The 21,966-nt window shown below is 40.8% G+C and overlaps 1 protein-coding gene across 1 annotated transcript in view; it reads left to right on the forward strand.

Moving 5' to 3' along the window:
* celf5a (cugbp, Elav-like family member 5a) overlaps window positions 1-21,966 on the forward strand; it is a gene marked incomplete at both ends in the record, with an annotated part of 175,729 nt that overhangs the window by 125,151 nt on the left and 28,612 nt on the right. The window contains 2 exons of the mRNA XM_080506901.1: window positions 17,076-17,204; window positions 20,710-20,789. Coding sequence (XP_080363027.1) covers window positions 17,076-17,204; window positions 20,710-20,789 — 209 coding nt within the window. The remainder of the gene's footprint in view (window positions 1-17,075; window positions 17,205-20,709; window positions 20,790-21,966) is intronic.

Here is a 21,966-nt window from a genome sequence, read left to right on the forward strand (position 1 = left end):
ACCCGAATTAATCTCAGGTAACACCTCTGATCAAGGATTTAATTTAGACCTGGAAAGTGTGTACGCACCGAGATCCTTCAAGCCAAATTGTTGTGTTGACTACACCTGTGATGGATGTGTTTCGCCTTAGGCAGGGGAGAAAGGCAGAGATCTCTCACTTTGCTGATTTTGCGCACAAGGTGTGACAAAAAATGAAAGGAAATTACAGTCTGTTCTTTATTTATTGACATTTGTGCAAATTTCCTCTGTTGCTGTACTTTATTAAAACACTTGAGGTTGATTTATTTTGCCTTCACACTGAGAAGAGGCGCATATTTGTGATGTGGAATTGTTTTTCTTGCTTTTGACGCAAGAAAAACACAAACTGCATCAGATCTGTACCAGACACAGTACAGGACGCAGGTGGAGGTGGGGAGCTGTGACACACTCAATGCCTTTTCTGTAACACTTGAAAACTTGTGAGCGAGAGAGCACGTCTGCGTTAGTGCAGACAGCAAAAGTGCCAGTGTTTTACTCCTGAGTGATTTGATTTCCACACAGCCATCTTCCAAAACAAAGCACTGTTTGGTTTTGTTAAAGAACAAAAACAACAACAGAACGGACTATTGCTATCCCTCGGTTCAAAATGTTTTACTCCCCACTGCATTGATTTATCTCGTAACTGCAGGTCAGCATGAGGAAATTGAATTGGAAATTGTAGAACCACTCTTATTATTTCATTTTCTGGCATTCGTATCTCTCCACACATACACCTACTTTTGTTGTGTTTTCAGAAGTCAACACAAACTAATGGGAGGAGCAGTTAATCTGAAGACTGTTAAATAACCGCTTGGACTTTGATTTCTTTAATAACAGTGTCTTGCGGTACACATGACTATTTTCACCCACATTTTTAGGACTATTAGATTAGGACTGCATTTTTGACCACATATTTTGTTGGATTTTTCATTGGGATATTTCATTTTTGGGGAAGATGTGTGCATTCACTGTGCTTCAGGGTAGAATCGGGCAATGAAGTTAAACAAAATACAGTATATTTAATGTAGCGTTCGTATCGCCATCCACAGAGCAGATGAGACAACAGGTGGTCTCCAGGCTCTATGGGTTCCTTCATAATACAGCTGGTCTTCTTTTGCAGTCATCGGTGTAAATGTCTTATAGCCCACTTTAAGATCCGGTTCTATTTAGGTGTGCACTCACGCTGAGTGGAGGGACACATATAGCAAAGAGGGTGGCAGAAAACTGTTTGGATATATGAAAAATAAGAAAAAGTTGTTGACGTTTTTGTTGGACTTTTCTCTGACATTAGTCACACAGTAAAATAACAATTTTTAAATATAGTTCCAAAAGAAAAAGGGAAATAATCCAAGAAAAAGCTATTTTAATTGTGTGTGTGCGTGTGTCATTTCTCAGTTGGTTAAGAATAACTATACGCATCAGCTCTTTACCAGTTTATGCATTTTATTATTCAAATTGATTTTCAATCAAGACTTTGGCAGGAACCTTGTCCCTGTTCATGACACTATGATTAAATCCTTCCATTATCATTATTTTTGTCTTTTCTAAACAAATTGTCTTTCACAAAATGTCTTTCTGGAAAGATGCAGACTAAAAAAAAAGACATTTTTTGTCTCCAAAAGATTGTGTTTACAAAATATCCTAGAATAAAATTGGCACATTGTCTCTCTCACTTCCCCATGGGCTGCAGGATTAACCAGAAAAGCACTTTATAAATTGATTATATGGAACAGAGAACTGCTTGTTCAGTGCTGAATAGACTAAAAATAACATTTTGTTCATAGTTTTTGGACTCTGATTTTTAGCTTGCAGTGGATTTCAGAAAAAAACAACTTCTGGGGAAAAGGTACTACGAATTCTGTTGGGAACATGTTGTTATTATTAATTTCATCATGGAAAGTCACTTTTAGTACAATGCTTGGTCAAAAACAGTTACATCTCTCTCTCTCTCTCTCTCTCTCTCTCTCTCTCTCTCTCTCTCTCTCTCTCTCTCTCTCTCTCTCTCTCTCTCTCTCTCTCTCTCTCTCTCTCTCTCTCTCTCTCTCTCTCTCTATATATATATATATATATATATATATATACAGGGTGAATTCTATCTGCTCTCAAACCAGCTTCCCTTCAAACATGTGAAGTGGTTTGTCACCGGCAGGGTTTTCAGCCGAGTATCTTAGCAACAGTAACTATGGGAATAGCAACCTGTGGTGGGGTCAGTGTAATGACCTCACTTGGCCTCTATTGCACAAAGGCTCTCACATTGATTTTTTTTCTTTTTCTAATTCACAGCATCTATAACCGCCTACACCTCAACAAACACAGAAATATGTAATGTCTTTATTTTGTATTTACTCTGAGGCCAAATCCAGATATTTCCCTCCAACCATTCATCCATACATCTTCTAAACCACTTACTCCTGTGCAGGTTTGCGGGGCACTGGAGTCGATCCCAGCACACTATGCTTGAGGGCAGGATACACCCTGTACACATCACCAGTCCATCACACAGAAACAAACAACCACACGCTCTCACATTCACACCGAGGAGTGATTTTAGGTTCACCAATTAACCTCACATGCATGTTTTTGGACTGTGGGAGGAAACCAGAGAACCTGGAGGAAACTGACGCATACACATGGGGAGGACATGCAAAACTCTACACAGGAAGGCAATTGAACCTGGACCTTCTTGGTTATAATAATAACTAATCATTGGCAAAGCAACTGCCCTTTAAAATTAATTAACTAAACTAATTTCAGATAATCCTACAATGGCCTACACGGCGACTCTGACAGCAGCAAATGATGTTTGAAATCCAGACATTTGACATACACTCAAGACCCAACCCTCACTGTAAACACAGGCCACAATTATCAACATGCATATATGCACAAGCTGTAATGAATTAATTTGTTAGGCAGGGTCTGATTTACGAAGAATCAGCTGAGACAAGTTCAGTTCTAGAGAGACATTTATCCATTTAAATTCTGTTTCTGTTTTGCTACCCAACCCTAAATCTTTGTAATGTGTTCTGTCTACATGGCCGTCTCCTGCAGATTAACGCTGTCAGACAGTTGTAAAGGGAAAGGGGCTACATGCTGTTTTCATAGCAGTGGAGTAAACCCTTGACAGATCGACCTGACATTCGCCATCCACAAATAAAAAATATAAAATTAAAAAGACAAACAAACAGCCTGAACGTTTGGAAAGAATTACACTCTAAATAAAGTCTACATTTTGTGGCGCATGTTGTCTAGTCAGACACTCTCAGGTGAGTGGAGCAGTACTCCTGGACAAGGAGATTTCAATTTTCAAAATTAATTGAATTGTTCAGCAGGTTTAATTGCCAGTGTTTCTCTATCCTTACATCACCTCTACAGTGTGATTCGGGAGTCTTGTGAAGGTTGTCCCGGAGAATGGCTCCGAATACTGCCTCTTTGATTATAACTGCCCCCAGACTTGGGATTGACAGCCTACAGCTTTTGCAATCAATGGAATAATGTGTTGCCAGAGTATTTTCATTACATACTGCTTTGGAGAAACGTATTCAGAGGTTGCTTTTTGTTGTTGTTGTTTTTTTTTGCTTTTTCTTTGCTCATTTGGAATACATTAGCTGTTTTTGGAAAGAAGCTTTGAAGCACAATTTAATTTCATTCATTTTTTTTTCTAGTTTTGGCCTCACGAACTGTTCAGCAGGGTCTCTTCATCATAGCACATGTGAATGTATCTGATAGAAGATTGAGCAAGTGAAGATTTCCTCCTTAGCACTGATGCGCTAAAAGGAGAAATAATGGCCAAAGTTTGACCAAATCTGACTGCATTCTGTACGTATTACATTTCTTGTTTAAACGACAGCTCCTTGTCATTTTGAAACTATTGGTATGTTTGTACAGATTCCTTTTAATTTTTTTTTTAACTTAATGTCTGTCATCTTTTTAGAGGTGTGCAGTCAGTCACGGAAGCATCCCTGCCTACTGACGCAACTGGAAAAAAAGTGTAAAGCGGCACAGTAGCTTCTTGGCAGACAGCTGTGTGCATGCAGGGAGCCACTGTCCCCCTCTCCCCTCTATGCATTTTTCATCACACGTTTCCTTTTTTTATGCTATTTAGATGGAGTTTTTTTTCCTCCCCCTCTAAACTTCCATGGGGTGCGTGCTGACATGGCATTTCTCAGCCTCGCACACAAAGCCCTCTGGTGCCCAGTGTACTGAAGTTGGAGCTTGTGTATGTTTGTGCGCCAGTGTGTGTTGCTGTGTATGTGTGCCATGCAATCCTGTTTGCGTGCATGTGATCGTTGAGGACTCGGTGCTCACTCCCCCTCTTCTCTCTTCCCCTTTTTCATACACTGCCATCACACTATATACCACAGTCTGAGGCCCTGTTTACACGTCAACGTTTAACGTGACAACGCCTAATCCGTTAAAATAAAAAAGGAGTGTGTTTACACTGCAGCAGCGGACACAGCGGACAACAATGTAGTTAGTCTGCCAGGCCATGGCAGGGTGCTGTTGCTTGCTTTTGTAATGAAGCCACACAGACGTGTGCAGAGAAGAATACCCTATAAACATGAAGAAAATGGAGAGCACCCGACACCCTCATGGACTGATGTCGCATCGGATGTTATCAGGGGTGAGTCTCAACCATAAAACTACTGATATGGACGATGAAACTAGAATACTGGCCGCGAGTCATACCACTGCGGGCCGCCATGTTTGTTTACAGGGGATGGAAGGGGAAGGGAGGGGCAGAGTTGCGCAGGCGCAGTAACAGGCTAAATAACCTTCAGCAGGTCTCTGCAGAAGGGATTAGCGGCCGTGAAAGAAACTTTCCACCTTGGGAGCTGGAATAAAAACTTTGCGGATACAGTGCATCCGCACACTGATGTCATGTAAATGAACACCCCCCCCAAAAGTGAAGAAAGTTTTGCAGATAGACTCGTAATCGTTGTTGTCGTGTAAACAAGGCCTGAGCAATAAAGTGAGAAACCTTTCATGGAGAGCACCCAAGCAACAGAAATACTGAGCCCCTTTGCATAGAAAGGATAAAAAAAAAAAATCATCTTCATCTTCATCTTCAAATATTCTGAGCTGAAATTAAAATTTAATTTTGTTTTGGCCCTAAGCAATGGGCAAAACTGCCCGGGTGAGATCAGTAAAGGTCAGCTGGAATTAAAATGCTTACTGTAAGGTTTGTCAAAGAGAGAGCGAAGAAGAGATAGAGAGCTGGAGGAAAAGGCCATCTGCCTGATAGTTTGGTCTCAGCTGCTGTGAGGAAAATCTGTTTTTTGAGGTCTAATGCTATTAGGGTCTAGTTTGACAGGTCTGGATGTCTACACGGGCCCATATCTATCATTGTCTAAAGTATAGATGTTGAGTAGACTTTTCTTAGGTAAATTTATGGTCTAAAATATGACCTTACAGATCACTGGTTTTATTGACAAGAAGGTCCAGGGATTGCAAAGCATTTCTATGCATGCCAGATGGTTTCCGATGACAATAAAAAAAAACAATCCAATACATCTGATGCCATAAAGTAATACAGCAATGCTGAAATGTAACTGCCCCCCCCCCTCTCCCTTGATGGTTTGCTCAATATATAGACGTTTGTTTCATTAGTTATGAAATGAAATGAAAACAAATGAGCTGTCAGGAAGATTGGGGCGGAGCAGGAAGGAGACGAGACATAATGCTGGACATTCCTCTAAAGATGAGGGCGTGCCGAAGAACATTGTTTGGGGTTCTTTGTTGCCGTGAATTCACAAATAATTCACGTCTCCTGTTCTCAGGAAAATATGCCTGCTTGGGTGTACTGAGTCTTGTGCCATGTGCTTATTTTAGCAATGTCAGCGAGCCTCCCCACCTCAGACAACAGTGTGTGATTCTAGCTTACTATGCACAGGAAGGGAAAGACAATGTGATGGTTAGTGGTTGAGCTCCTCATAACAGTTTTGTCAGCATAATTGAAATGAATTTATCTGAATAGGGTGGTGAATAACAACATATACAAGGAAAGCAAGTATATCTGTAAATTGTCAAAAGAAGGATATGTTTGTATTTTTGTATCCATTTAGTATTATTCTCACAAAAGAACAACCTGCTCCCTGAGCATGTGATGCTCTTTTATCCAGTGACATTCGCTATAATGATAATAGCAACACATGTTTTCCTTGGTGATATAGGTGTTGCTGGCAAACTTGCAACATTTCCCTGTCATGGTGATAATAAAAGACAATAATAACATCACCTTTTTCAACAGCCTTGCAAGTCAAATCACATTTTTATGTCAAGAACCTGATGAAAAGCATTTGCACTGTTTCTCACGTCTACAGTTTTTGTTTTTGTTTCTTCACATATTCCAGCAGTGTTGTGGGAACGTGTGCAGCAGTTCATTAGTACGGGAGTGCAGGGCTCTGCAGAAGTATGTGATTTAAGGTGATGTGATTATTCAGACAAGCATAGATAAAAAGTTGAGAATAGAGAGACAGCTTCATAGACACGCTTGCCTTAGGCTCCCAGGAAAACACTATGGCTGTCCCGGATTATGAAATGCTTTCAGTACAATCACATCCTCTGAAAGGTGCTGATTGACCTTCTAGCCTAATTAAAGTGCACCATCACCAATAGAGAGCAGATAAGACTGCCTGGCTGTCAGAATGACTGACAGGGTTAGGCTATCCCCCTCCAGTCTCATCAGCACTACAGAGGCCATGCATACAAAAAGCACACGACAGAAAAGAGAAGGAAAAAAGGCTCTAAGTTTAGCATCAGCTCCTAGTGATAATGTGAAAAAGGGAGAATACTCCAGTGAAATGCTTTAAGGCATATGTACCAAATTATATGTATTTGCAACTTTACTTCATGCATCACTACCCATGCTCATATCTGTTAACACTGCAGGGGTTTTTTTTTATTTCTTTCTTTATTTCTTTAATGTTTTGCACATCACTGAAGTTTATGGAAACTGAAGTTGCTGGTTGATGTCACATACGTATGGAGCAGGTTTTAATCCACTTCTTCTGAGGCCTCTGTAGGTCTTGTCAGGTGAGTGCTCAACTGCACCCTATATTCTACGACAGCTCTCACACTTCTGGCTGGGGCTAAAGCTGACATGCAGGGTGGCCTGTAAGCCTCTTTTGTCCATGTGCAGCAGAGTCATCTGCCAGCTCAGTTGCTCTTGCAGACAAAGCTTCAGAGAGATAGCCCATATTCTGGGACATTCGCACTCTTTTGAGCTGGGGCTGGGCATGGCCCCTTGCACTGTATCTCCTAAGCCTCATCCCATCCATTCCTCTTTCTCTTGTGCTCCTATGACATTTTTCTTTTCACCACTTTCATCTTTTTTGCTCTCTCTCTCTCTCTCTCTCTGTCTCTCCCCAATTAGCTCTATTTTAAATAATAATTTCTCTTTTTTTTTTCCTCTTCAGTTTTTTCAGGTTCATCAGAGAGTGAAGCACTTTATTTTCTTCTTTTAGACAGAGGTTTTCATTCCTGCTTGGGTTTGTATTTTATTATTACATTGCAGCTGTCTAGAGGTGAGAGGATATTGATATAGTATATCTCGGGGCAGGAAATCACAAGGGGCTCAGTTCGTTTTGGCTCAGTGTATCATGAAGTTTGTTGTCCCTCGCTGTATATATTTTTTCCCTCTATATGAGAAACAGGTAATTACTTCAGCGCAGCCATGATGGCTAACGAGTTACCTTGAAGTTAACTTATTATCCATCCAAGATCATTAAAAGGTAGTATAAGTGGGGAGAAACTTAAACACATGGAGAAAGAAAACTGAGTAAGATTGGAAAGTATGCCTGAGAAATGTTGTGAGAACAGCTGAAAGCAACAATGAGGAATATGAAGAAAAGAGAGAAAATCTGTGTGTAGGGGATGGGAGGTGGGGGTTGGTTGAAGGGGCTGGCCAAGGGGGTGTGTCCAATGTTACCCTCATGAATCAGTGTCAGTGGAGCGATGAGAAAATAATTAAGAAACAGGCTAGTGCTGTGTTAAATACTGCCAAAGGTAAAAGGCCCATTCTACTGTATAGAAACACAATCTGGATGGGAAAGAAAAATGGCAATAAATGGGACAGAGGAAAATGTCGGAGAGGAAATCCATAGTATAACGGATGCCAAAATGCCCTTCAGATGGCATTATGAAGGGAGACAATATAAATGGCACTGCCATATTGTAAATGTTTATATACAGAAGGTACGTATGCGCGTTGCGCAGCAGTTTCTGGATTTATGACCACAGCCGTAATGCACTGAAGTCGACACAAAGCTGTGAGTAATATTTCACATTTGTTATCATATTGAGTGTAAATTTGCTCCGACGTATATGGTAGAGATAAAATATTTTAAGCAATTTTTTCCCTCTGTTCTTCTCCTTCAGCTGTTTCGTTCTAAGGTGGGGGTGTGAGCTGTCAGCTGGGCGATGAGTGGACTGTAACTGTACTGAGAACACACATGTGCACAGCAGTTACAGTTACACACCTCAGAGGGTTTACATGGGACATTCAGAAAAAAGGGTGAACCAAGTTAGCGTCCCGTAATTGTATGTTCAAGGCTTCCAGCAGGGCCGAGATGCAGCTGAAATCCCTCAGCCAGCAGCATAGAACAGAGCAGCCATTAGATCGCAGTGATGCATAAAGTGTGTGGAGCTCTTTGGAGAATATTGAAAGACATTCAGAAGGTCTTGCTTGTGCAGCATGTGTATTTTGTGCATATTGCGTGCATACAAACATGCATGTGTATGTGGGCGAATGCACACAGATGTGTAGGTGAGGTGTCATATAATATCCATCATTGTTTCTGCCAGCGGCACAGAATAAATTGATGATCACCGTTCTCCAAATCCCCTCAGAGATGGAATCGACTCGGTTGGTGTGCGTGGAGGACATGTAGAAATGCAGAAGCTGTGTGGTAACACATCACAGTTTGATCTTAAGCTCTTTGGCCTGATTAACATGCTATGGGGCTTGTGATGCAAGAGTTACCAACCGCATCCTCCCACTCACTGATGTTTGTTTACCGAACATGTTTTTCCTCTTAATACTGTATAGTTGTTTATATACCATACCACATCTACTGTACACACTCTTATGTATTTTAGGAAGTGTGCCGAGTGCTATAGTTGCAAATATATTTCTTTAAATGTGTGTTTATATGAATTTATGAATACTTTGTGTGTATTCCCTCACATGTCTGTAGTGTTTGTGTGTGTGTGTGTGTGTGTGTGTGTGTGTGGGTGTATGTGTGTGTGTGTGTGTGTGTGTGTGTGTGTGTGTGTGTGTGTGTGTGTGTGTGTGTGTGTGTGTGTGTGTGTGTGTGTGTGTGTACTAGCAAATTTGTGTCTCTGTGCTCATGTGTGCTTGTATGTGTGTGAATGCAGTGAGGTGGAATCCATCCCAGAGGGGTGGTTAGTGAAGGACGGACTGTTTCTACAGCATCAAGGCCTCGCAAATACTGCTGTGTGGCATTTCTACTGATGGCTTTTATGGGTTGCATCTGAGCTGCCAATGAGCAACCTTGACACCAAAATGATGAAACTGTGACATGAAATGAAGTCTGTGTCACTGTGTCACTACAGCTGTAGTTTGAGAAACATTTCTGGTTGAGGGCTCCTGTGAGGAAGAACATGTTAAAACAGCATTGAACTGTATTTATGTCATTGATATGCAGGATTTGGCCGACTGTGTCTCAAATCCACTATTTGTTGTTTTTTTTTCCAAGTTTGGTTGTCCTGAGAACCACAATGAATTTGTAATGAAATACATGCTTGTTTCAACAATGTTCCAATCGTTTCATAATCACTGCATTTCAGTCTTTTCAAATTTCAGATCCGCAGCTAAGAAAACATCTTGAAGTTTTAAGTTTTCGGACAATTGGGATGCACCACATAGCCGGAAGAATGTAAATGTTGCAGGTGCAGAATTGCATCTTCTTTTAGAGCACTTGTCCACTTTTTAAGTGTCTACCATCCTTTGTTCCAGTCAAATTCAGTTTGTTTCAATAGAAGTGTTGCAATTGGCACATCAGGGAGGATCAGGTTTGATGGCTTTTTTTGGAGCATACCACAGTATTGTTTTCTTTGCAGTGTTGTTCCCAAGCAACATCTCTGAAGTTGTGAGGGAGTAGTCGCTAATAAGCTACCTCATTAGGGCGGGTGCATGGTAGGCCCTACGGTTTGTGCTGTCAGCTCAGTGGGTTAGCTTGCAAACTTCAAAAGGCAGCTGCAGATACAATGCATACACACTCAGGAGTGGTAATTTACTGTAGAAAATTGGTAAACAAACTATTCCATCAACCTATATTTCTTTCTTGGAGGTGCGCTCCTGCATTATTACAAAATATGTGGCCACCCTCTCTCCGGTGATAACGCAGCACATAAAAGGCTCATTATTCAGGAGTTAATTTGGCAGGGCTTCGTCACCCCAAAACTATGCCAAACCTCACACGCCTTCGTTGTTAGCCACTCCTATCAGTAATCTTTACTTTATGCAGGATGGGAAGGATGCCCTACGCCAGCCTAACACGAGGCACACATTTGCACCGGCGTGCTGTCCTGCACATGCACACACCCCCGTGCACACACCATCTCATTAATGCAAACACAACCCTAGTTAGATCCCTATATGTAATAAATTGGATTAAATTCCACTGGCTAAGCACTGTGATCTCTTAGGGTTAATTAATTTCATTCCATTCTGTCCGTGTTTTTTATACTTGAACACATGCTGACACTGTTATTGTGTGGCATCCTGCTCATTGGAGAAGTATAATGGGCTTGTGAAGGAGGGAGAGGAAGCCACAATGTTTGGTATTCCTGCTACAAAGTGATTTTGTTTCTTTCTTTTGACAAGGAAGCATGCGACAGTAGCCAGCTCTACTACAGTGGATTCTTCCTCTCCACAGCAGCTTCTCACCAGCTCTTATCTTCCCCTTTCTAAATGAGAAAACCTGGATGGCTTCTCAGAGCCCGTTTCTGACTGGATGCTATCTCATTTGGTTTTAATATATTTATCCATTCATTATTGCACCCTTTATCAGCCAGCTAATATTGTTCATAATTTGTCCTTATCAGCAAACCTGACAGTCAAATTTACACTCTGGCTCAGCAGACAGATGGAGAAATGACCCCTTTTCAACCCCTCCTTCCCCAACTCATCTCTTCCCTCCATTCATCCCCTCTTCTCCAAACTCCAATGAAACATGACTGACAGCCCGCTGTATAAGTAGTTGTCATAGCAACCTCCCCATCCATCTGACAAGTACTTTTTTTCTCTATCACACACCCTTTTCCCTCTGTCACAGTATCTCTCAGTCCCTCCATCCGCATCCCCGTGCTGTTGCAACAATTAACAAAGAGGCAGACAGAGAAGGGAAATTCGAAAATCGGCGAGCATGTTTGGTAGCCGCTCTGTATTCTTGACACCTGTTACCCTCATTCCGATTGCGCAACTTCTCAGTTACCTCCACTTTTCCACATCCTCCTCACCTCGGACAATGACTTACCAACTCCAGTAGCCTCCTCCTTTCATTCATCCAGGCTTATCAAGGAATGCAGGACTGTATGCACAGCAATTTACAGTATAGGCTCACCATCCTCACTCTTCCACATATTCACTCTCTCCCTCATTCACCAATTCTTCTTTACATTATACTGCTTTCACCCATTCTCTCCTTTTTTCTTTTCAGTCTTGTTTTGTAAAAAAGGAAAAAAAATACTCATACGCTGCCCTATTGCTATTCAATAAGTCTCGGTTTGCTGTCAAAATCCCCAGCAGTGTAATCATACCACGTAATCAGTCTCCAATACAGTGGACAGAGCTGCCGAAGGTTTATGTGCTGTACGAAAAGAGGAGTCGCCGAAATTTCTATGAAAATAAACACGTTTAACAAAGCAGGTGCAGAGCAGAGATTTAGAGCACACGAATAAAAAAAGATTTACAGTGATATTGTTTGCCATGCTGACGCTGTTTTGGCCAGACTACAGTGTGAAGAATTGAGATATGAAATATTGTTGATTTAATTTTCTTTAGTGCAGCGACTCTTAAGAGTTCACGCAATGTCAACACACTTATGCCAAAAAGCTTATATTGATTGAACGGCTTCAAATGAACCCCGAAAACTTCACTAGAAACAGGCAACCCACTGCAAATTCATTATTCTGGAGTTTAATTTCCAATGCATTTATTCAAAACAAGCATCTGTTTAGTTCCACAGAGTAAATTAAACATGGGGGGGGGGGGGGGGGGGGGGGGAATTTCAGGACACCAGTGGTGTGTCACAATGAAGCTGCATACAGTGAGATGTAAACACATCTTAATGTCAGCATGCAGCGCAGTTTTCACAGTATACTTGCTGGTGGTTATTGGACCCCTGAATTGTTTATGTAATGATAATTCATCTAAATACTATGAAATTGCTCTACTATATGATAATATCCACAGTGAATAGGCTGTTATGATGTAAGCAAACAAAAACAGCTCTGTTTCTTACTCTCATTTTGTACAATAGAAGCCATTTTCTATGGGTACATGTAAAAATTTAACAAAAGAGAAATGAGTCCCATAAAAAAAGCGTGATCCAAAAATAGTCTTTGCTGATCATCCATATCGCAGATTGTAAGAAGTAATATAGAACAAATTCTATTTTATTGAACTTGAAGTTTTTTGTATCTGTTCTGCAGTATTGATTTCACTGACAACATTTTGTCAAGGCATTTCTCAACAAGCTCACTACTTTTCTTTTTTCCACTTAGGCTATGGTCACAATTATTATAGAAGTTAGTAATTAGGATTATTCTTAGGGTAAGAGCTTGGGAATTTTGAAAATGTCATAACGACTTGTCTTAACCTGATCAGTTTTGTGTGGAGAGTCAGACAATCACTGGTTGATGCATATAATTCAAACATACTTACTCAGACAGTGTAATGCTCACCATTGAATGCATTTGAAGAATATGAAGATGCTTAGTTTTGTGTTTAGTCTTTGGGTAGCTGCCAATCAGGGTGGAAGCCATGATGTTTATGATCTGATTGGGGTGTTGTTAGACCTATAAACTGAGGTTAAAGTTAGAGTTGATGTCGAGAATGTATTTATTTAAGGTTTGTTTAAGCAAATGGTTAGATATTGAGACTTGATCAATGCCCAATGCCTGATATTGGCTGAAATTCAGGATCAAGGCTGGGTTTGGGCCAATACACCTTGAATACAATGTTGTTGGACCTCTGACACCTATGTGATATATATATATATGGGATATTCATATTATCCAAAAATAAATAGAGATTTTCTGGCAGACTGAGGAATATTGCTCATACAAGAGAGTGAAATCACCTTTGCAGGATTTGAACAGTAACAAATTTTCAGATTTTAGATATTGGTTTCTGCTCAAGTTTATGGCCCGATGACATGATACAGATACCCTTTTTTTTTTTTTTTTTTTTTTTTTTACAGTTTAAACTAGTATCACCATATAGATTCAGCTTTGCCATATTGTGAAATAGCAAAGGAATGGAGCCGGATTGTTTCCAGTGTAGCACGGTTTGCAATGCAGCATTGATCACTAAGCCACCAATTAGTGCTGACTGCAGTTGCAGCCAGCAGCAGCTTAACAATTACCAGCAAAAGATACAACTGATAAAATAGCAGACCCTGTCACACTACAGCTGGTGGATGCAAATTAACAACAGTTGCAGTTGGTGTTACGGGTTAAGGTGATGTCTCTGAGAAAAAGTCAATAAACTGTAGTTACAAGATGGTTAACAGTGGGGCATGTGTGTACTGTGTGTGTGGGCATGGTGGGCGATCTGTCATCTCTAATCCTCTGTTTTAGAGTGTACAATGGTAAGGTAGTTTATACTTGGATTTTTGTTCTTTTTTGTCCTTCAATTGTTCTTTTTTTTTTTTTCTTCTTCATTCAGATTTGTTTAAATGCCTGTAGGTGGTTTGCACTGTGGTAGTGTCTGTTTACACACTGCCTGTGCTGCTGTGTTGTAGATAAATGAGATAATGTTTCTATTGCCGATGAACACAAGACGTGGGTTCCCAAAGGAGCATTTTAGATGAGAACAGCCAGTGCACAATCCTAGACGGTGGAACAGATCTCCTAGATGATCTGTTTTCTTGCATTGTTAGCTTGTTTTCAGAGTATATTTGCCTTCCTGAACATGCTTTTGTCCACACAGGTGAAGAATTCCTGCTAAATGTTCTGCAAATTTACGAAAGGAAAATCACGTAATGTCACACATTTATTACCATGCTGTCATTTCATGCTCGTATTTTAGATTAGTATCTTTGCCAGACATAATGCAAAAGACAGTTGACATCAGGTCTCTTGAGTATCACATAGCAGTGGACCGATATCACGTAGATACAGGAGCATTTCTAGAGACTGATCAGGCAAGAGGCACCTTTGTTGGCCCTTTGCAATATGTTTTATCAAGGTTACTGAAAGCAGTGCTTTGTTAAGAAATGAAATCCATGTTGTTGTTTTTCGGGGGGGGGGGGGGTTTCTCAAATTTCACAGAATAAAATAATAATGTTGTGATCAGTGGGATAGGCGCCTTTGCCTACAATCTAAACGTTTGATTATTTTGATGTTTGATTTAATGTAGTGCCTGTTTCTTTTCCCTCCCATTGCAATATGTTTTTAATAGGTGACGAAAAGGAGTATTTTGAAATGACATCCAGGCTTATGCTTTAAGCCACTGTTGTGAATAACAGGAAAAAGATCTTTGCAAAATGTTGGCATGCCGTGTTTACGCATGGTATAAATTCAAGGTGTGTTGAAAATGTTTTTTTTTTTTATGTAATAAAATTTTGTTTTAGCATCAAACTGTTACTCCATTTTTAAAAAAGGTTCTGGTTAAGAGGATGAGCTACCATTTCATTAAGATGAGCCGTTTTTGTTGTGCACTGAACAATAAACTCACATAATTGTTGGCGGGACTTGGTCGCAGGGAAACACTTCATTTTTCAACACGCTTCAGAACAGCAGCATCAGGCACCAAGCAGTCAGCAGGGGGTCCTATTACGTAGAATCCAGTGTTGTTGCAATCTGACAATATTCTGAGATGTGTCGCTGATGTTTATGATATGGACCAATGTTCTTTGGGGGAGCCACTTCCAGCTCAGGTCACAAGGCAATTGCCTAGCCCATTGTGACACCTCTGCGCATATGGGATATATAGTGACCAATAATCCCTTCACACTTGAAGACATTTATATAGTGTTCCACTCGGCTGGATGTGACTTGCCAGTCTTCTGTGAGCTGAAGGATGGATTCTGTATTGTATTTGAAAGACATGGTATATGTATGCAGTTAACAGTGTGATTGTCAGAGTGCAGCATTTATGGAAATGATGAAGGCTATGCCCTAATTAATGTCTTGTCCGGTATATTAACCTGAAGAGAGACGTTAAAACCAAAGCCGTCTCTGGAGGAACTGTGGTCACATGGTTTATTCCCTGTGCCTCTCCCCAGCAGTGTACACAACTGTATGTGAAACGTGGTCTGGCGGCATTCAGAAACATTTGTGTGCTGTCCAGCCCTGCCCCCCACCCACCCTTGACTCATCCACCCGATCCAACCTCAGAATTTATATTCTCCCTCCAGCAAAAGGAAGGGCCATCTTGGCCTTTCATTTTCCAGTTCAGGGCTTTTCTTTTTTTGCAGATAAATGCTCTCCAATCCACCCTGACAGATGTCACATTGCATCACTTCCATTTTGATACATAGCCTCTGATCCTGCCACTTGCAATAAGGACCCAGCACAAGGGACGCCCCTCCCCAGACAATGCTCTGACAGGGGTGATTATTTTTAAGGTGCATCATTGATGGCGCTGAGTGCTGAAACCCTTGCAGGGTGCCATGTCCACATCCACTCTCTGCCATGCCCACTGCAGGAATGTGGGTATCGGCTTTTGTCTGGGTCAGGGAACGACAGCAACATGACACACTCAGTAGTTGTCACAGGTCACCCCGACACTGGGCAGTACGCATGGCAGCAATTTATGCCGCTCTCAACCTCTTCACAGCAGTCCTGTCTCTCACTCAGTCTCCCCACTGTGGCTTCATAGGTCAGAGTTGGAGAAACAATATGTATAAAGGGAAGGTTTTAGTGCTTCTGCTGCCAGTAGAGACACGCTGTACTGTAGCATTAATCATACAAGGCCAGAGTACATCAGTAAACACAGTGTGCCGGGTCAAGGTAAAGATCAGATCCCACAGCATTTAACAGGACTCAGTGGCATACAGGCCATCTATTGAAAAGTCAGCGTTATTCATGGCATGTCTCCTATTCTCTGTTGCTCACAGGAGAAACACAGAAATGTTCACCAAGAGCACACTGAAATATTTCTCTGGCTACAAAAAAACACTGGATCAGCAGCAATTAGTACAGTAAGAGAGAGATAAAGAGAAGACGAGCGAAAGGGAGGCAGCTGAAAAAGAATGAGAGGGGGTGAAGAATCAGTGTGAGGAGAGAGAGAGAGAAAGAGAGAGAGAGAGAGAGAGAGAGAGAGAGAGAGAGAGAGACTGCAGTCAGTACAGTGCTACAGTACTTGTCGTGTTGGAGGCAGGAGCCGCCTGCAGCCCTTCGTGCTTTTAAAGGACCAAAGATTCGCTCATTGTCTTGGGTGGGCTTGCATGTTATGTGTGCATGTGAGAAGCCTCTTCATTAGTCAACCATTTTCTTCTTTGCTTTCCTCTTTCCTACCCCTGACCACTCACTTACCCCCAACAGCTGCAGTACAAGTTCCCATATGGGACTAAGCCCACTTATACTGGAGATATAAAATGATTAGTCCTGGAAACAAAGCTGATACAATGTGATCCGAGTCCAAGCTACACTAAATAAACAAAACAGTCGTCATGCCATATCAATAGCTCTGTGAGCATATATCTTTGTTTGTTTCAGTGGAAAAAAAAGAGGTTTATTTTTAAATTGTTGTTGCTGATCTGCCGACGGTGGCAATATTTCATTCACCATTGTATTTTCTCAAATTGGTTTCATAATTGAGGTCAATGCTGTAATGTGACCTTTCATCTCTTTCTTTGTTCCAGAAGACAGGAAGTTGTTTGTTGGGATGCTGAACAAACAACAGACCGAGGAGGATGTTTACCGCCTCTTTGAACCCTATGGAGTCATTGAGGAGTGTACGGTCTTAAGAGGTCCGGATGGAAACAGCAAAGGTAGGAGCCATGATGGTTTACTGGCTGTTGTTGGACAGTGTTGTTTCATTAAAATTGTTCTACTGGAAATTATCTTCCAACACTTTTCCTGATAAATTGTGACATAATTATAGTGTTTTTATGTGATAAACTTTGTTTTGTTTAAGTTTTTCTCAGGTACTGCCTCCTACAAACACGTCATGCTGTAACTTGCATTGATAATAAGCAGTGTAATAACAGCCTATTACAGAAACTTCCAGTAAATGTTTGAGTTTTCTTCATTGGCCTTACCAAATTAGCTTTAAAACATTGGCTTGTGACTTTATTTTTATATTTCCAATGGAAATTCATTGATATGGAAAAATTAGGGCCACTGTCAAAATGTTTTTCACAGAATTCTGACTTTAAAGTTGTTGTTTTTATGACCTTATACTTCAAATATTTCTACTGAGTTATACGAAGTTCACAATGTATGAATTTGTTGACTGACACATGATTTTGAAAAAGATATAATGGCCAGACGGAGATGCTTTAATTCACACAATAGTAATTAATAAATTTGACCTGTTAATCAAGGCACTGTGGTGATATTTTGCAGGCCTTTTTAGGATAGTCCAAACTTTAAGAGACATCAATTCTCTCCGACATGCAGCAAAGAGCAAAGGGACTACTCGGTTTTCACGTCTCTAAAGCCAATTCCGCGGCCAGTGCTGAGCGCTTATGGAAATTGTTGTGGAATTATATCTGGAGGGGTTTGAAGCCAGAGCATTTTGACTCTGCTGTGATTTGAAGGAGGAGAGTGAAAAGATGGATGTCAAAACAATTCAGTTGCCCCACAGTGAGGGAGAGGGGGCAACCATTGGAAGTTTCTTTCCTTTTTGACTCTGCAATGGAGTCAGGTCTAATTGTAAAATACGTTTTTTTTTTATATTTTGACGTAACCATAGACTTAAAACAAAGCAATCAAGATGTGATAAAATTGCTGATTTTCAGCTTTTACTCAAGAACTTTTCCTAAAATGATACACTGATGGTTGAGGAATTGCAGTTATTTCTTCGACAGTCCCCCTAACTTGGCAAGTTTGTAAAAAATTTTACAAGTTGCATTGTCATGCCGAGGTGTACCTGGTCTGTCTTCTTTGATGAAAGGCATAAAAATATTTCAATTGATTCTATGTGCTTTCTCAGTTTCTCAGTTCCTTTTTTTTTTGGTCACTATTCACCTTAAAAACATGTCAAGTGAAGGAGATGGCATAATAAGCTAACAAGACAAAATATGCCCCTCATACTGTTTTGAGGGTGCAACAATTATTGCATTTTTAACAAAAATAAATGATAAAAATACCAGAAAAGCTGTGGAAATGTCTAAAATGGGTTTGCAAACATTTATTAAGCAACATTTCTAGAACCACTGGTTCGTTCAAGGTCATTCTATAATTGGAGGTAGGTGTATGATAGTCACAATGTACAATGATACCGTCATGAATGTAAATAAAGAGAGGTTTACTGAAAGATGCAAAGCACTGGTAACACCCACAAATTCAAAAGCCAGATTGCACTTTACGAGTGTACCTCTTTAAAGGTCGAGCTCGCTCTGGAAGGAGATAAAACCAAGATTACTTTGTACCAGTGTGATAGGAAGGTAAAATTATGGATAGAGGAAGGATAGGGGGACGCATAATCTAAAGCCGAGCACTGATCATCTGTCAAAGACAGTGAAGGCAGTGTTATGGCATAGTATGTCTGCCAGAGGAACTGGGTCACTGATGGTTATTGATGATGAGACTGCTGACAGAGGTGAACTGAGCCCAACCTCTTGCTCATGTTCAGGCACATGATACACAGCTGATGAGGAAATTATTTCCCTTATAGATACGAATGACCTCGACTATAATTTGACTTCCGAGATCATCTCAAAGCACCAAAAGAGGCTATTGTTGATTGTCCATGTCAGTTATTTGACCTCATCCCAACTGAGTGTGCCTTTCACCCGCCGATGCCAAAACCTTTGGCAGAAAGTCACACAAGCAAGCGGCAGTTTAGCGCAGCAGCAAAAACTGCTTGACGCTGCATCTAGGAAGTGGATAGTTTGGTCCTGAAGTTGAAAATCCATGGACGGCAGGATCCAATTTTTTCGAAGTACTGAAAGTATCAGTTGTTTCATTTGTAGTTAAAAAAAAACAAAAACTCATTAGTGGTTAATGTAATACACATCACGAATGAATGAATGAACGAATGAATGAATGAAAGAACGTGCAAATGAATGAACAGTTTATTTTTGGTCAAAACATTCCTAATACAAACACAAACGCAAATTCTATACACATTAAATGACAAACAATAAATAGGCTGAAGCTAGTGGCTTATTTATGCCCAATCTATGGAATAACAATGAAACTTTACAATCAATAGATTGCATAATAAAACTCGACAACAAAGCCAACCAAAAAAACAAAAAGCTATATAATATCAAACTAAAAACTGTCACCACCAAAAGAAACAATCCATGGTTTGCTGGTATATGAAGAGTTAAGTCACTGATTATACTGTTATATGGTTTGCACTATTGCAGCAAAGTCCTTGTGCAGGTCATCACAAGCTCCAGCTCTTTTCTATCCATATCTCAATAGGGGGCAGTGGTTTGACAGCTGAATGGGCATCTTGATCGGCTGCTGTCCACAGGGATAAGCCCATTAACAGAGGAAGAATGGCAGAGCAACCGGGTCAAGCAGGATAGATAAGAGGAGTAAAATATAAGAGGTTTATATAATAGAAAGAAACTTCAAATAAAATGAAATTAGGTAAATGTGCGTGTAATTATAAGAGACCATAGTGGCTCAGTGAATTGTCCTGATGTCTGACTGTGGCCGAGCCAGTTTCAATCCCCCATGTCTCTATGTGACATTGAGGTGTGTGTTTTTTTTATTTTACTTGTTTTAGTTTATTTGGCCCTCTTCATTATATTATACATTCATTTCAGAGACATGCAATAGCTGTCTGTTAGGCTGGAATGTTTGGGCACGTGCAAATCACCATGACAAAAACACATTAGTTCTGTAGACCTTGAAGTCCTCTCTTTATATTAACATACACCTGCTCAGAATATTTTGCTCTATAAACAATGAAAAATACTCTCAGAGTTCTCAGAGTATTTTCAGTTTGAGATTGGTCCAGTTTAGCTTGTATTTAATATGCACAGACAGGCATGTGGTGCTAAAGAGCATGCTTTTCTGCTTCATCAGTGCAATCTTTAGCCTGCAGCTTCTGCCTGCTTGTCTGCCTGCCTAATGCCTGGAGTTGGGCAGCCTGCTGTGCAATGAGAGCCTCTGACTGCACAGCGATTCTTGTGGTGTCAAATATAATTCACCCTCCTTCATTAATATATGGTAGACTTTTAAATACCCGCTCAACTGAATATGTTTACAATACACAGATTATCTACGTGTGCATGCATGTTTGTGGGCGTGTGTGCACGCGTGCGTGCATGTGAGTGTGCTTATGGTGTGTTCATCTGCTCTCTCTTCCAGGTTGCGCCTTTGTTAAGTTCTCCACACACACCGAGGCTCAGTCTGCAATCAGTGCCCTCCACGGCAGCCAGACCATGCCAGTGAGTACTTCTCCTTCTCACACACGTCGAAATACAGCAACACACACATATGCCAGCTTAAAAAAAAACAGACACAACCAGAAATAGCTAACATACATCTGTAGCCTACATCAATTCATCCAATTTTTGCAGGGTTGTATGTCGTACGTGGCTGAAGATAATCCCAGCTGACAGGTTGACCAGTTCATCAAAGGAGAAATTCTGAGCCATATAGTCACACAGGTGCTTATTCACACCTACGAGCTAATATTAGTCACCAGTTAACCTGAAGTGGAACCAGAGACCCCTGAGAAAACTCAACCAGAAACAAAAAACTCAGCACATAGAGACCCCCCCCCAACCCACATCCCATCCCCAGCTCCCTGAAATAGCCCTCTTTTTTTGTTAATTGCCATGGTATTTCTAAAAAAAAAAAAAAAAAAAAATCCTAATTTAATTTTCAGATAAAACTGTTTAGAGTGATAATTGAATTTTGGGTGAGTCATCAATCAGTAGCTCTGCTCGCATAATCAGTAAATATAACTCCAGTGTGAGATTAAATTTGCTTGTTATGTAAGCACATTGTGTCCTCAGAACTCTCCCTGCTCTGGATTTACTGTGAGCCCAAAAAGCTGCGCTGCTCATTTGAGCTTGTCTCGTGTTTCGGCATGGGCTCTTTATACCTGCTTGTGCTGAAATAAAGGCGGCTTTCTTCACACTCCAAACCTGAATAGAATTATTCTCCATGACATTTGGCAAGCCAACAAAGAGTCACGTCTGGTGTTATACAATAGCCTGAAGTATCGGCTGATTTGAAACCTTGTTTTTGTTTCGGGAACTGTCGTCTCAACCAAAAAAAGGGACCCTGAATTCTCCCCCACCCTGTCTCACAGGTGTTGTGTTTCACTGTATGATTTCATTATTAATGGTTGCCAATGTGTGGCTCAAGAGAGGAAAGCAGGGGGAACCACTTGAAGCCAGCTGTGCCATTTTGGCGCAACCTCTGAGTCAATCTAAGTGTAAATGACTGCAGGTCATGAGGAAAGACTCTGGATGTCCATTCTCCATAGATACCCTCCTCCTGTGTTGCTCCATCCTCCTATCTCTGCTAGCTCTCTGCCCTCGCTCGTCTCTCTTTGGCAGCCTCTCGGGATATTAGGCAATAGACTTGTTTACTCCACCTTTCACCACATTGGCT

Source organism: Blennius ocellaris (genome assembly GCF_963422515.1).
Source record: "Blennius ocellaris genome assembly, chromosome: 12".
NCBI lineage: Eukaryota > Metazoa > Chordata > Actinopteri > Blenniiformes > Blenniidae > Blennius > Blennius ocellaris.